The sequence below is a fragment of the Oreochromis aureus genome, linkage group 3 (assembly GCF_013358895.1).
Source record: "Oreochromis aureus strain Israel breed Guangdong linkage group 3, ZZ_aureus, whole genome shotgun sequence".
In the NCBI taxonomy this organism is placed as follows: domain Eukaryota; kingdom Metazoa; phylum Chordata; class Actinopteri; order Cichliformes; family Cichlidae; genus Oreochromis; species Oreochromis aureus.
The window spans coordinates 28,436,345-28,449,886 of NC_052944.1; the positions used below are offsets into that span (position 1 = coordinate 28,436,345).

Sequence of the window (13,542 nt, forward strand, 5' to 3'; positions counted from 1 at the left end):
ACGGGTATCATTTCCTAAATGTTGTCAATTCAAAGAGCTTTAAGCACAGTTTTAAAGATAAGAGACATTTTTATCAAAGTTTGGTCTTATTTGACCTTGAAGAAGACGTCAGAGGTCCAAAGTAACGTGATATTTAATCTACATATATCATTCCTTGGATGCTTATAAGACAAACACTAGCATTTAGTTCTGTATAGCAAAAATACGGCAAATTTGATCTTGAAGGTGAGGTCAGAGATCAAATGTGTCATATTTTAAGCATATTTTGATCTCTGTCTCTCTTCCACAGCATGTCTTTATCCTGTCTTCCTTCTCTCACCCCAGCTGGTCCCAGCAGATGGCCCCGCCCCTCCCTGAGCCTGGTTCTGCTACAAGTTTCTTCCTGTTAAAAGGGAGTTTTTCCTTCCCACTGTCACCAAAGTGCTTGCTCATAGGGGGTCATATGATTGTTGGATTTTTCTCTGTATGTATTATTGTAGGGTCTACCTTACAATATGAAGCATCTTGAGGCGACTGTTGTTGTGTTCTATATAAATAAAACTGAACTGAATTGAATATTTTATCCTACTATATTACAACTCATTTCTATATGTTGACAATACACATTTAAGAAACATAATACCTTAGTTATAAGGATTTTTGTAATTTTCAATCAATAAATCATGAAGTTGATATTTTAATGGATGATTAACCTGACCCCTACAAAGTTTTATCAGAATTACTTCAAAACGTTTCGAGCTACCGTGTTTACAGACTGACACGCTACCAAAAACACAACCTCCTTGGCAGAGGTAATGAAACAATCCGCCAAATACATTAGGGTACATTCTCAATTAATAGAGTCATTTATATAAGCTGAAGTGAATTTCACGCATCAGGGACCCCAGCTGCTCAGGCATAAATACATCTGACACATAAAGAGAGCCGAGCATTTGTTAAGCAGCTGTTTACAGCTGTTAAAGGCCCTCACTGCACATCCTCTGACAGTAAGTTTGCTTTAGAAGAAAGTGGATGGAGCGATGAAGGAAATATATTTCTCCTGTGGTCATTTCATTCTATGTTATTATTATTACAGTTAGCATAATCACTGTAATTATGCGCATGGTTGGCGGCCAGGTTATGGCAGGCTATGATAGAGAAACAAACAGAAAGGCTGCCGCCGTGTTAGAGAAAAAAAAACCAGAGAGGCGGCGAGACTCCGGAGGGCCACCTCTTAGCAGGCACCGCCATGGCAACAGCAGGCCATAATGACAGGCCGGCTGAGGGGGACACAGCATGGTGATTGCTTCAATCACAGTCATATCAAACACACGCCGCTCTGCATTTTGTTTTTGTCCCTCTGAGAAGCAATTTGTTCATTCATTTAGGCGGGCGTGCTAAATGGAGGTAATTTCCAAAGACTGATTGCAGCCTGAAAAGTCTGGTTTCAGTCTTCAGGGAAATAGAAACCGTTTAGTATCTGAATCTTAATTGAGCGACTGTTGCCGTGTGTTATGTTTCACCGCTGATGAAGAGTGTGTGTGTGTGTTGCCGTGATAGCCAGAATAATTCAAGTGTCCGCATATCTGAATAAATCTCACCGAAAAAGCAACAGAGTCAAAAGACACTCACTCGCAGATGAATTGAAATCATTCAAACTTTATTCATCCCTCTCATCAACCATCATTACAAAGCTTTGGGGCCCCTAGCTCTGATTGTCACTAGCCATTTCTTCAGAGCTGTATCACCCACCCAAAATCTTCCAAGTATTCACAGAATAAAATAAAATTACAAAAAAAATCCCAAACTCTCTCATTCTTCTCAGTTCACAGAAAAACCCCCCAAAACATAATGTGCACATCAAAGAGGACAGTGGACAACAATGCAGTTCATGTTTACTTCCCTGTGACACATAAAAGCTCAGCAGGTACACAAAAAAATGCTCTGATCCCACAAAGCTTCCATTTTCCAGTTGTTTTGTTTTTTTGTTTTTTTAAAGCAGCTTCACATTTCTCCCTCACAAGAAAAGAGGGGCCGGCTAATGTGGAGATGATGAGGTTTTTTTGTTTTTGTTTTGTTTTTTAGCGTACCATTTTCACAGCCCCTCTGGCATAACCCAAGAAAGAATAGTCGACACTTTAGACATGACAGCAGGACCATTAGTGAAACACTCTGACATGAAGCAGAACAGCCGAGCAAACGTCTTGTACAATCAAAAGAGCGCTTACAGCCACTCGGAGGCAGGCTCTCAAATGAACGGTCGACAGGAAACAGACACGTTCTTCATCCGAATCCCAGTCAGATAGGGAAATCTGAAGAAGAGCGTTTGCAGATGCCCGCGTTTAATTATTTATTTAATGGATGCAAACATAAGTTGAAAGTTCACATAAAAGAAAAAAGAATACATTCGACTATCAGAAACCTCTGGGGAGACCCAAAGTGTTCTAAATTGCAAAAATATGTATAAATGTACAGTTTCACTGAAAAAAAAATGAGGATAATTAATTTTTTTTCATTCCAAACTGTCGTCCTTCCAAAGTCTTTATCGGTCAGATCAAATCTAACACCAGGTTTTTTTTTCCATGAAAAACAAACATGGTTCACTTCAATAAATAAATACATAAAATAATGTTTTTCATTCAGTTTTTTTTTTTTTTTTTGGTCTAGATTTAAAATCATATTAATGCAATTTTTTTTTTGATAATCTATCATTTGTTTAATATTAGCAGATTCACATGTGCTTTAAGCAATTGTTGCATTCACAGTCATGTTTCTTGTTTGTTTGGGGGAAAATGAAGAAAGTCAGCATCAGCTGCCAGCTCCTTTACAGCCGTGGTTCTCAGACTGGGATCTGAGGACGCCTTAGAGGTCCAGAATAATAACATTTTAGCAAGTTAGGAATTGCTAAATAGATAAATTTTTGCTATTAGCTATATATTGTCCTTTACTTTGTACCAGTAGAAACTCATAGAATCAAAGCGTTCTTGCTGCTGCAAAGCTGGATTTATTAGCCAAGTGTCGAGTTTTTAACTAATGCTTAATCCAAATTAACTAACCCAGTGTTAGGATTGGAGGTGGATGTTTGGAAAATATTCTCCTCTGTAAGGAGTCCCAGGACCCTAAGATTTTGAGAAGCCCTGCTTTGGTAAAGGATGAGGCTGCTGATACTCTGTATGTTACTGAAAAAGCTTGTGACAAAACAAAAGCCAACAACACATCGATCTTAGGACATATAATCAATCTTCTTCAAGTTTGATGTCTCCAGTGCCTTTGTTGTCCAAAAATATCTGCAACACACTCACCGAGTCAACCTGCACTACTATACAGTGCTGTGCAAAAGTTTTGAGCCAATCCTAATCTCTTTTCATTCTTTCCTATAGCTTTAAAACGATGCAAGAGCAATAGTTCTCCAGGCTTTCTGAGGCTCTTTCAAAGTTTTTCTTTGGACAATTGCTGCTTTTCACTCCTGTGCTTGAAGCTGATCAGTTTTAATGTATTGTGTCTGAGCAAATTGAGAAGCAAAGGCGTGTCAGGGCAAAGACAGCTATCTACAACAGATGAACAGTATCTGAAGATGATGTCATTAAGAAACAGAAATGAATCCAGCAAAGACCTGACACAGGACCTGAGAAATGGATCTGGACCTTCAGCTGATCCATCTAATGTTCACTGAAGCCTCATCAGAACTGGTCTCAGTGGATAGATGGTTGAGGTATGTCAAACTACACAAGACTGAAAATCAGTGGCAGCAGTTCTGATATCTGTAAAACACGGTGGAGGCTCTTTCATGGTTGGGAGCTGCATTACAGCCAGTGGCACTGGGGATCTTCTCAAAGCTGAAAATTATGAACACAGAAAAGCACCGTCGCATTTTGATCCACCATTTGAAAAACCAACAATTAAAAACAATCAGTCGTGGAGCCCAGACCTCAACATTATTGAAGCAGCGTGGGATCAACAAAGGCAGCAAACATCCAAAGAAGATTTTTGAATGTCCTTCAAGAAGCCTGGAGAACTATTCCTGAAGACTACTTAAAACAATAACAAGAAAGCTGCCTAAGAGAGTTTAGACTGTGCTGAAGAATAAAGGTGGTCCTACCAAGACTGACTTTCAAGCTCATTACAATTGTACGCACTGCATTACCATGTTTGAATACATATGTTTCAATAAGTAGTCGTACCTATTTCCCATTTTTCTAACAACATATAAAGAAATAAAGGGTGACTCAAGACTTTTGCTCAGTACTACATGCGTGAGCCTCCTTTAGGGACTTGTGGTGTGCTTTCACAGCAGGAAGTTGGCAGACCAATTTACATATTGCTGGTCTTGGTCTTTTCATGGGAGCAAGAAAATACAAAACCACAGCCTTCTTCATGTTTACCCAGGTTTTACAGTGCATGTAACCTGAAGAGGTTTTTACACATATCTGAAGACATTTCACATGTCTAATAAATAAAAACTATCATGCATTGCACACATTCGGATTCTCACAGGTACGTCATAAAACTGTGCATCCTCTCCTCGCGTCTGTTGCCTGATGGCTTCATTGCTTTTTATTCCTGTCAGAGCAGCAGCTGTGTGTGTCTATTTTATTATTATTGTTACCTGTGGTTTGACACACTCAAACCACAAACACGTAGTGTAGTTAAGTACTTAGCTCTGCTGAATGGGAGATTAATTCTGAAGCCACTAAAGTAGGTTCGATGTGCAGTTTGTTGTAGTTCTGCATTATGTATAACATGTACAGAATTAATATTTTAAACCGTTTCCACATGCCTTGTTCCATCTCTGCTGCCTGAAGTGGTAAGCCCCGCACACCATGAACCACCAAATCAATGGAAAAGCAGTTTTCATCCAGTGATTCATGAAAAATACCAGTTAAAAATACAGTAATGGGACTCTTTAAGTCCCAATCATAAATAATACATAGTTTAATAAATCTTGCAGGCCACAGAAAGAAAAAAAAAACCCCAACATGAGCCGAGCGAGACGTTTCTTGGCTCAAACACGTACTCTCACACAACTATATTGTTCCTTCACTTCCTCAGCAGCACCCCACTGATCACCAGAGTAATAAAAGAACATAAATGACACATTAAATATGAGCAGAAAGCATTAAAAATGGATCACAGCTGAGATAAATGAAGACTCTTTAAGACCCCAGTCGGCCCAGCTGCCTTAAGAGGCTTTAAGGATCGTGCGTTAACGCTCTCCCTTCGTCCTTCTGTGCTTCAGGGTTCAGAATGAGCAGCTTTCACCTGGTCGAACATGTCCTTAATGACAACGTACAGCCATGTAACCCTAGAACCCGGGCCATAGGCGGGCCATGAGAGGAGAGGATTAAATATTCAAGCGCCACGATCCACAGGCTTCAAGTCTTTGTCCCGTCAAGGAGTTTGATGTTTTTATTTGTGCCGATGTGTGTCATTATTATTGTATATGCGGCACAGGGTTGCTGGTAGGTTATTAAATCCATGCCTTTCATATTCAGGGCGAAGGGCCTGGAGATCTTATTGCAATAACGCCCAAGCTTTAAAGTAAATCCCCATATCCAGAAGCATCACCTTAACAGAGTCTCCACGAGGTGAGCTGTGAGCTTGTCTGGCTGTTCGATGGAGTACGGGGGGTTGGAGAAAAAAAGATGTTAGTGCTTCTTGGTGGATGGAGAGCCTGACCAGAGGGTAACAGCAGTAATGACAGGGTGGTGAATGCCGAGAAGGACCTTAGAAGGAAGAAAGGGAGGTCAAAAAGCTGACGAGACACAGGCTTCGTACGTGTGCTCAGTCTCTGCAGGACTTGTAGTGTTAATGGATGGCCAAATTGAGTATCCAGCAGTTTTTAGGCTTACCCTCAGGATAAGGTCTCCATCTCTCTGGCCTTTTTATCCCCCGTCCCTTCACTGATTTCAACTCTAGAGTCAGTAAGAAAAAAAAAGGCCCCCCAAAAAAAGGAAGAGTTGTTTTGTGCTGTCACATTAACGGTTGTGAGTTGATCTCAGTGTCTGTCTGGCCTCTTAGGAGGCTCTTCGGAGGCCTGACAGCCGATCCCTTTATGTCATTATGTCTCCTCAAGGACTTTAAGTGGCATATGTTAGGAGAGAGAGAGAGAATGATGAGACTTGAGAAACAGAGAACAAACACAAGTAACATGATACTATCCCAGTGTGATACACACAAAGCGCACTCTGTGCTGCACAATAGACCCTTTATCGCCACTTCTCTATTGAGTCCCAGTCGCATGAAACAGATTTCCTTCAAAGAACCACTTTCACCTGAAACCCTCACGGTAGTCAGGGCTGCAGAGGCGTGCAGCTGGGTTAAACTTCCCTCCCAGCGTTCCTCCAGCTTTTGTGCCTTCCCACCCTGATACCGTCTGATGGATCGGAAAGGAGATAGAGTAAAATTCAAGTCCAAGTATTTCCAATCCCCTTTTTCCTAATTTATTTTCATGTCAAACCAAACACACATAGAAGGAAGAGGGGATACGCTAATTCAAGATAAACCCAGATATTTTCCCAAGGATAGCCTTATTCCCAAAAACCCCACACCACCCAACAGTCATAGTCTCATGGGTCATGATGAGTTAAACAATGCAGTCTGTTGGGCACTCGGATTATTTTCAAGTCTATGAGGAGTTTTCCAGCCTATGAGGACTGGGTTTGAGAGGGTTTTGTCCCTTGCTTTGTTGTCCAACTGCAGTCTTTGAGTTGGTTCCAGTTCCTGAGGCAGGGGTTGCAGCAGCAGGCACTGGTGGCTGGCTGCGGTGGGCGGGATGTCTAAGCAGGCTTGTGCGTACGGGCTGCTGGAAGGAGTGTGACTGCTGCTGAGCCCGACCCTGACTGGTCAGACGGTACCGCAGTAACTGGGAACGTAGGAGCATCTTTGTGTACTGGACTTCCGGCATGATGAGCCTGAGGCAGAGCTCCTGATCCTGGTTCGAGAAGCTTTGGCTAATATTTGCAGGGAGGTCGTAACCGACTATGTCGACTTTGCCACTAGGCTGCCAGGGGCGGAGCTCCTTGTTTTTGATTTCAGCAGCTGAACGGACAAGCGGCATGCCTTCACCGAAACACCTTTTCATCAGCTTCTCCTGGGTCTCACGAAGGAGGCGCACCTCCCTCGCCACACAGGCTGGACCTACAGCAGAGATTTGGCGCCACAGTGAGGCGTTAAAGTGATCAAAGAGCTGGGCATCTAAGGAATTCCAAGCACGGATCTTTTTGCGAAGATCATCGGTCAGGCCCTGCTTGGAACTTGGGGTCCTCATGTTGAGCTTAACATACAAAATGTCTTCCAGATCCCAGGAAAGGAGGTGTCGAAGTAGAACCAGAGATTCATCAAAGTACTCAGAGATCATCACCAGGGAGAACACTCGCTCCACCTCTGCCACAAAAGCTTTTGCATAAGAGACATCTTTCGCTGGGCGATCTTTGTCTCCGCCCAAGTCGTAGGTCAAGGTGTTACGTGCATACATGGAGTAGTTCTCCTCTGGTTTGTAGTAGCGCCAGGGTTCATCTAAGAAAGCTTCCAGTGAACCATTAGGGACCCTCTTGAAACTCTGACAGTACTGGTTATAGTAACTGAACAAGGACTCAAACATGGAGCCGGGCTCTCTCAGGATCGTGACATATATCGTATCGTTTGGCATCAATCGTTTCAGCTCAGCCTTATTGAAGCGCATGTGGTTGGTGACGATGTTTGGCGGTAGCGTGTGCTGATGCACAGAGTGAGTTGTGAAGGATCGCGGGTAGCAGAACTGATGACTGCAGGCCTGTATGGGTAACGCCACCGTCAGGTTGTTGCGCTCTGCAAAGCGGAACAGCAGGTTCTGCATGGTGCTGCTGGCTGTTTTGTGGGTTTTCAGGAAAACCACATTACTGTGCTTAGGCTTCAGGCCGGAGTAAGGGTGAGAGCGCAGGGCTGGACAACCAAGGTGGAAGGCTTCCATGGTCCTGGTGGCAAAAACACAACAATTTATTAAAAGGCGCTTTAGCTTAAACAGTACAAAGAGCAGCTGTTCTGGATAAAACTGTGACATTCGAGGAAAAACTGCACACTGTGGACAGATAATGGAAGAGACTAATGTGTTGTACAGAACAGAGGCAGCATGACAGGAAGGCAAAAATAGTAAACATAAATGGGACTGAAGGGAGAAACAGGAAAGGTAGAAGGATATTGAACCCGTGAGAGGAGAGGACAGTGTGTCTGTTTTTATTGTATAGTGGACTGACATTCATGGAACATACAGATGATAATATGAACTATTACTTTTCAAAGTATCGTGTACATAAATTTGTATTGGCAGAATTATTCTTATTTTTATCATGAACTCTGTCAAAGGATCTTGGTGGCAGATGTTTATCAATTTTTAATGAAGAAGTAAAAATGTTCATACTATATACATACTTGCATATAGTCCATATATATTTGTACACAGACACAAGTTTGTTTGTTTTTTACCTGTTTGCCGACACATATTTTATTTCTAGTTATATAATGAACGTGGACATAATGTGTAGACTCCCAGGTTTTATTTGAGGGTATCCACATTCAAATTAATGAAGGGTAGAAGTTTCAGCTCCTTAACATGTGTCACCCTCTTTTTAAAGGGACCAAAAATAATTGGACAATTAACTCAAAGGCTATTTCATCAGTACGTGTGGGCAATTCCTTTCTTATATCATTATCAATTAAGCAGATAAAAGGCCTACAGTTGATTTAAGGTGTGGTGCTTGCATTTGGAAGATTTTGCTGTGAACTGACAACATGCAGTCAAAGGAGCTCTTCATGCAGGTGAAACAAGCTATCCTTAAGCTGTTAAAGCAGAAAAAAGCCTTTCCGCAAAAGTGCTGCAATATTAGGAGTGGCAAAGTCTACGGTTTGGTATATTCAAAACAAGAAAGAAAGCACTGGTGAACTCAGCAATGCAAAAAGAGCTGGACGTCCACGGAAGACAGCATGGTGGATGATCGCAGAATCATTTCCATGGTGAAGAGAAAGGAGGATGCAAGTCACTCATAAGCCCCAAGAATAGAAAGGCTAGATTGGACTTTGCTTTTTTTTTTAAAAAAAACATATTTTAAAAAAAGCCAGCACAGTTCTGGATAAAACATTCTTTGGACAGATGAAACCAAGATCAACATCTACCAGAATAATGGCAAGAAAAAAGTATGGAGAAGACATGGAACAGCTCCAAAGCATAGCACATCTTCTGCAAAACGTGGCAGAGGGAGTGTGATGGCTTGGGCATGCATGCCTGCCAGTAGCACTGGGCACTAATATTTATTGATGATGTGGATGAAGTAGAATATTATTGAATGGCCAAGTCAGTCACCTGATCTTAACCCTGATCTTCACTTGTTGAAGACTAAACTTGGACATAAAGGCCCACAAGCAAATAGCAACTGAAAGACTGCAGTAAAGGCCTGGCAGAGCATTAAAAAGGAGGAAACCAAGCATTTAGTGATGTCCATGAGTTCAAAACTGTCATTGCCATCAAAGGGCTTTCAACCAGGTATTAGAAATGAGCATCTTATTTTTAGCTATTTAACTTGTCCAATTACTTGTGATGCGCTGAAATGAAGAGATTATGTCAAAAGCAATGCTTTAGAAATGAAGGTGAAAGTCTGCACTTCAACTGCATCTGAGTTCATTTAAAATGAATTGTGGTAATGTACTGTGTAATGTGTAATGCTACATTTCACATGGACTCCTGGCAATAGAAACCTGACAACAGAGTAGAGTAGAATTGGAAAAATGTTGCCTGGTCTGAAGAGTCTTGATTTCTTCTGATAGGAGTGTCAGAATTTTGTGTATATATAATATGAAAGCATCCGACCTATCTTGTTCCAGCAGTTCCAGCTGGTGGTGATGTAATGGTGTGGGGGATATTTTCCTCATGTATTTTGGACCATTTAGTACCAGTTGAGCATCATTTAAACACCACAGCCTATATCTGAGTATTGTTGCTTAGCATCTCCATCTATGACTGACCACAGTGGCTGCTTCTATCAGGACAACACAACCATGTCACAAACTGGTCAAATTGGTTTCTTGATCACAACAATGAGTCCACCGTACTTAAATGATTTCCACAGTTACCAGGTCAACCTAATGAAGAACTTTTGGGATGTGGTGGAACGGGAGAGTCGCATCATCGTGCAGTTAATATGAAAGCACAGCTTGGTTCAGTTTTGATGCTACTCTGCTACATGTGCTGCAAGCACTGCTGCAGTTCTAAATTCTCCTAAACTCTGAGGTGTTTGGTACATATCACTGAATACAGTAACATAACAGAAGGCAGTGCTCACTGCAGAGTCATTGATAAGAGGTGGGATGTGGAAACGAGCGTTTAGTGAAGTGAGACGATAAAGATGTCAAGAATAGGAAGTTGAAAGAGAACAAAACGCTGGGCTGTCAAAAGTCTACAGCACTCTACTTTTATAATTGGTCCCTCGACCAGCATGGCAGTGCTTAGGCGCTCAAGGTTTCCATGTTTGACTTTAATAATAAGCCAGTCTCTCTATTAATTTGCCTATGAGGCAAAAGTGTGGCACAACGACTGTCTGTATTTTTCACTGTAACAAGGACCATATGGATTTATAGAAGAATAACGGATATTTAATGTGTTTTCATATCGTGGGTGACTCACCAGGTTAAGTGACCCCCATGGTGCAGCAGAAGACTGATGGTACTGATGGCAATGATGACCAGGAATACCCTCTTCTTCCACATCTCTGTGTGTGTCACTGGCACTGTGGGAGGCAGAGGAAAAAAGAGACAGCGAGTGAGAACTTAAGCAAAAACAGAGAGCAGGAGGGTGGCGGGAAAAAGAGCAGATGGAGGTGTAATGAGAAAGCAAATATGAGGATCAGGTTCGAGGGAGAGCGACGAAGAAAATGGGCAACGCGAAATTGGGGCACAAGAAAAGAAGGGGAAGGTTAAGAGACTGAAATGATGAAAGGAAGCAGTAATGAAAAGCGAAAGGACAGAAAGAAAAGGGAATCGGGAAAGCGAATAACAGCAAGAGACGGACACGGCGCAGGATGATTTATTCAATAACTGCTGGGATCCATTAGCAGGAGAAGGGGATGCGGCTTGGCTTTTGTCACTCACTAATAACACAGTGAACGATACCTTCATTAACTTCCACAGCTGTAATAGTCACATTTACTGACACCCTGGGCAAATGGCCTCGTACATTAGGTCTTGTTAGAAATTACATATGCACGTGTGGAAAGCAAAAAAACAAAAAGAGCACATGACGGTGAGATCGCTCTATAGCAGAAACTCCTCGTGACACTTGACCCGTGCCGCTGAAAAGCTACGACGGGCAGTGGAACCCGGGAGGGAGTCCAAGCCTCTCTCGACAGCGCGTCACTTGCATAACAATAGCTGACGTCTGTCTCCTTGATTACACTGTGATGTTACGATCTGCATGGATGCCAGCAGAGGAGACGAGAGCTCGCGTTACTCCCAGCAGCTGGATTTCACGCTGTATATGCCGTTTGGTGAAGGAGCATAAGTGCATCAATTTTAAGCATCGGTGGTCCCAGTGGGGGAAACTACTGACCGTGGCAGAGCTGCTGCCACCCACTCAAACAAACATGATTATTAAACTTTTGCTGTACAAATGCAGATGTTGTATGCAGGAGTGAAATACTCAATAAATTTAGACAAACATCGTTTTATTTGATTGAAATGGTGGTTTTGATGTGTTTTTTTTTTTAAATAAATCAGTTAAAGATTATCTCAATTAAATGTACTGCCCCTCCCCCCAAAAAGCTTCTTTTTCACTAAACAAGAACTCAAGTTTTAAATTGATAAGCAAGCACACACTCAATAAAGCTGTCAAATAACGCATTTCAGGAAAAAGACACAAGAAAAAAAAACACAGCTCTAGAACACAGAGTCAGGCTTTTGTTCAAAACCCACAGCTCATGAATAAAAACAAGATTTTGGGGGGGCTTTTTGTGCAGATGAAGCACAATTGTTGGAGAACAGTAAGTCACGAATTCAAAGTCAAATCTCCAAATGTACCCCAAAAAGTAATTAAGCTTTCAGTGAAGAAATAACAGCTGACCTCATGTTGATTTGTAGAAGATTAAGAGAGAATGAGCCGAGTGTGTACCGACATTCACTCCTGTTGTTTTTTTCCTCCCAGCTTTAAAAGCCTTGAACAGCTGTTGGCTGCTTTGCAGGAATGTGCGTAAACACACGTGTGGGCACACAAATGCACAAAGCCGTAAGCCTGCTCTGATACCAAACAGGCAGCCATGCTCTCACACTAATTGACACAGATTGTGCAGACGCACAGTTTGATTTGTCGATGCAGCGTGCCCTCTGCTCTCCTGATGACACAACCATCTGACCACAACTGGATCTATTCTTATTTATTTATTTATTATACCGAATTGCCTCATTCATAACCTCAAATTTCAGTCCCATCTCCGGCATTTCTTATGTGGCAGAGCTGTCAGTTTGGTTCAAAGTATCGTCCACAGAGCTGCACAACAGGCATGCTGCTAATGTTTATCTTTATATTTAAATCAATTAATCTGCTTTTTTTGCCTCTTTTTTTCTTACCAAAGATATTAACCATTTAAAGTCTGAACCATGAAGTAGTTGCCAGTGTTCACTGAAACAAAGAAATTACATATTAATTTGTATCATATTTGCTACAAAGACTCTACACTTCCATAATATACAGTGCTCATAGGTTCATATGGCGTAACGATATTGCTAAAAATGTTTCCTCATGGTCAAGCTTGTGCTAGTTGAGTTCAAATGTGAGCAAAAGTCTTCCTTTCATGGGTCGACATTTCATTTCCTCCACTGGATTTGAATTCAATAAAGACTTTGCTTTCAGTCCATTTCTCTGTTTTAATCCAGACCTCATCAACAAATGATGCTTACAACTTAATTTTCTAGTTGAAAGAATCTATTCGACCAATCATCATCATCCCGAGGTTCCCCGTGTTTATTAGAATGAGTTCTAAGCACTTTAATGTGCCCAGATGCTGCAGTGTAAAATCAGAAGGAGATAGCAGGTTATCCAAGGGGTACAAGAACAATGAACACATTCCTTAGATCCAAAAGTGTTTTCTCTGTGCAGCGCTTATCATTCCCCAGCTATGTGTTCTTTGATATACAGCAAAAGTTGTTCTCTGCTACACTGGAAAGAAGAATCGTCAAGACTCAGCTTCACCTGAGCACAGACTGTCTGAAAACTACACATCACACTTAGTGTGGAAGTGGGTTCTTTTCTTCTCTTTAATAAATAAAACGTTCTTTAAAAAAATATATAGTCTACACAGTGTGTAGATGGAGACACTCGTGTTCGTATTTTCCTTCGGTACTTTGGGACTAACTGTCACTCACTCTTGGACCCACAGAAGATGACACATGCCTCTGTGGAAAACGTTTCACTTTAGCAACTGATTTCTCAGATCCCTTTGCATTTTTCTCAACAACAAGGACGGTCCTAAACCTGTGTTCAGGCACACAGATATTAGAGATGGGATGTGAATTTGTGAATGCACAAAAAACACAAAGTCTTTTTGT

The 13,542-nt window shown here is 41.6% G+C and overlaps 1 protein-coding gene across 2 annotated transcripts in view; it reads right to left on the reverse strand.

Moving 5' to 3' along the window:
- Positions 1-1,618: 1,618 nt before the first annotated feature.
- gal3st3 (galactose-3-O-sulfotransferase 3) overlaps positions 1,619-13,542 on the reverse strand; it is a 44,805-nt gene continuing 32,881 nt past the window's right edge. For both annotated transcript variants that reach the window (XM_039598817.1, XM_039598811.1), the window contains exons 2-3: positions 10,631-10,733; positions 1,619-7,931 (exon numbers count right to left, since the gene is read on the reverse strand). In XM_039598817.1, coding sequence (XP_039454751.1) covers positions 6,605-7,931; positions 10,631-10,713 — 1,410 coding nt within the window. In that variant the 5' untranslated portion in view covers positions 10,714-10,733 and the 3' untranslated portion in view covers positions 1,619-6,604. The remainder of the gene's footprint in view (positions 7,932-10,630; positions 10,734-13,542) is intronic.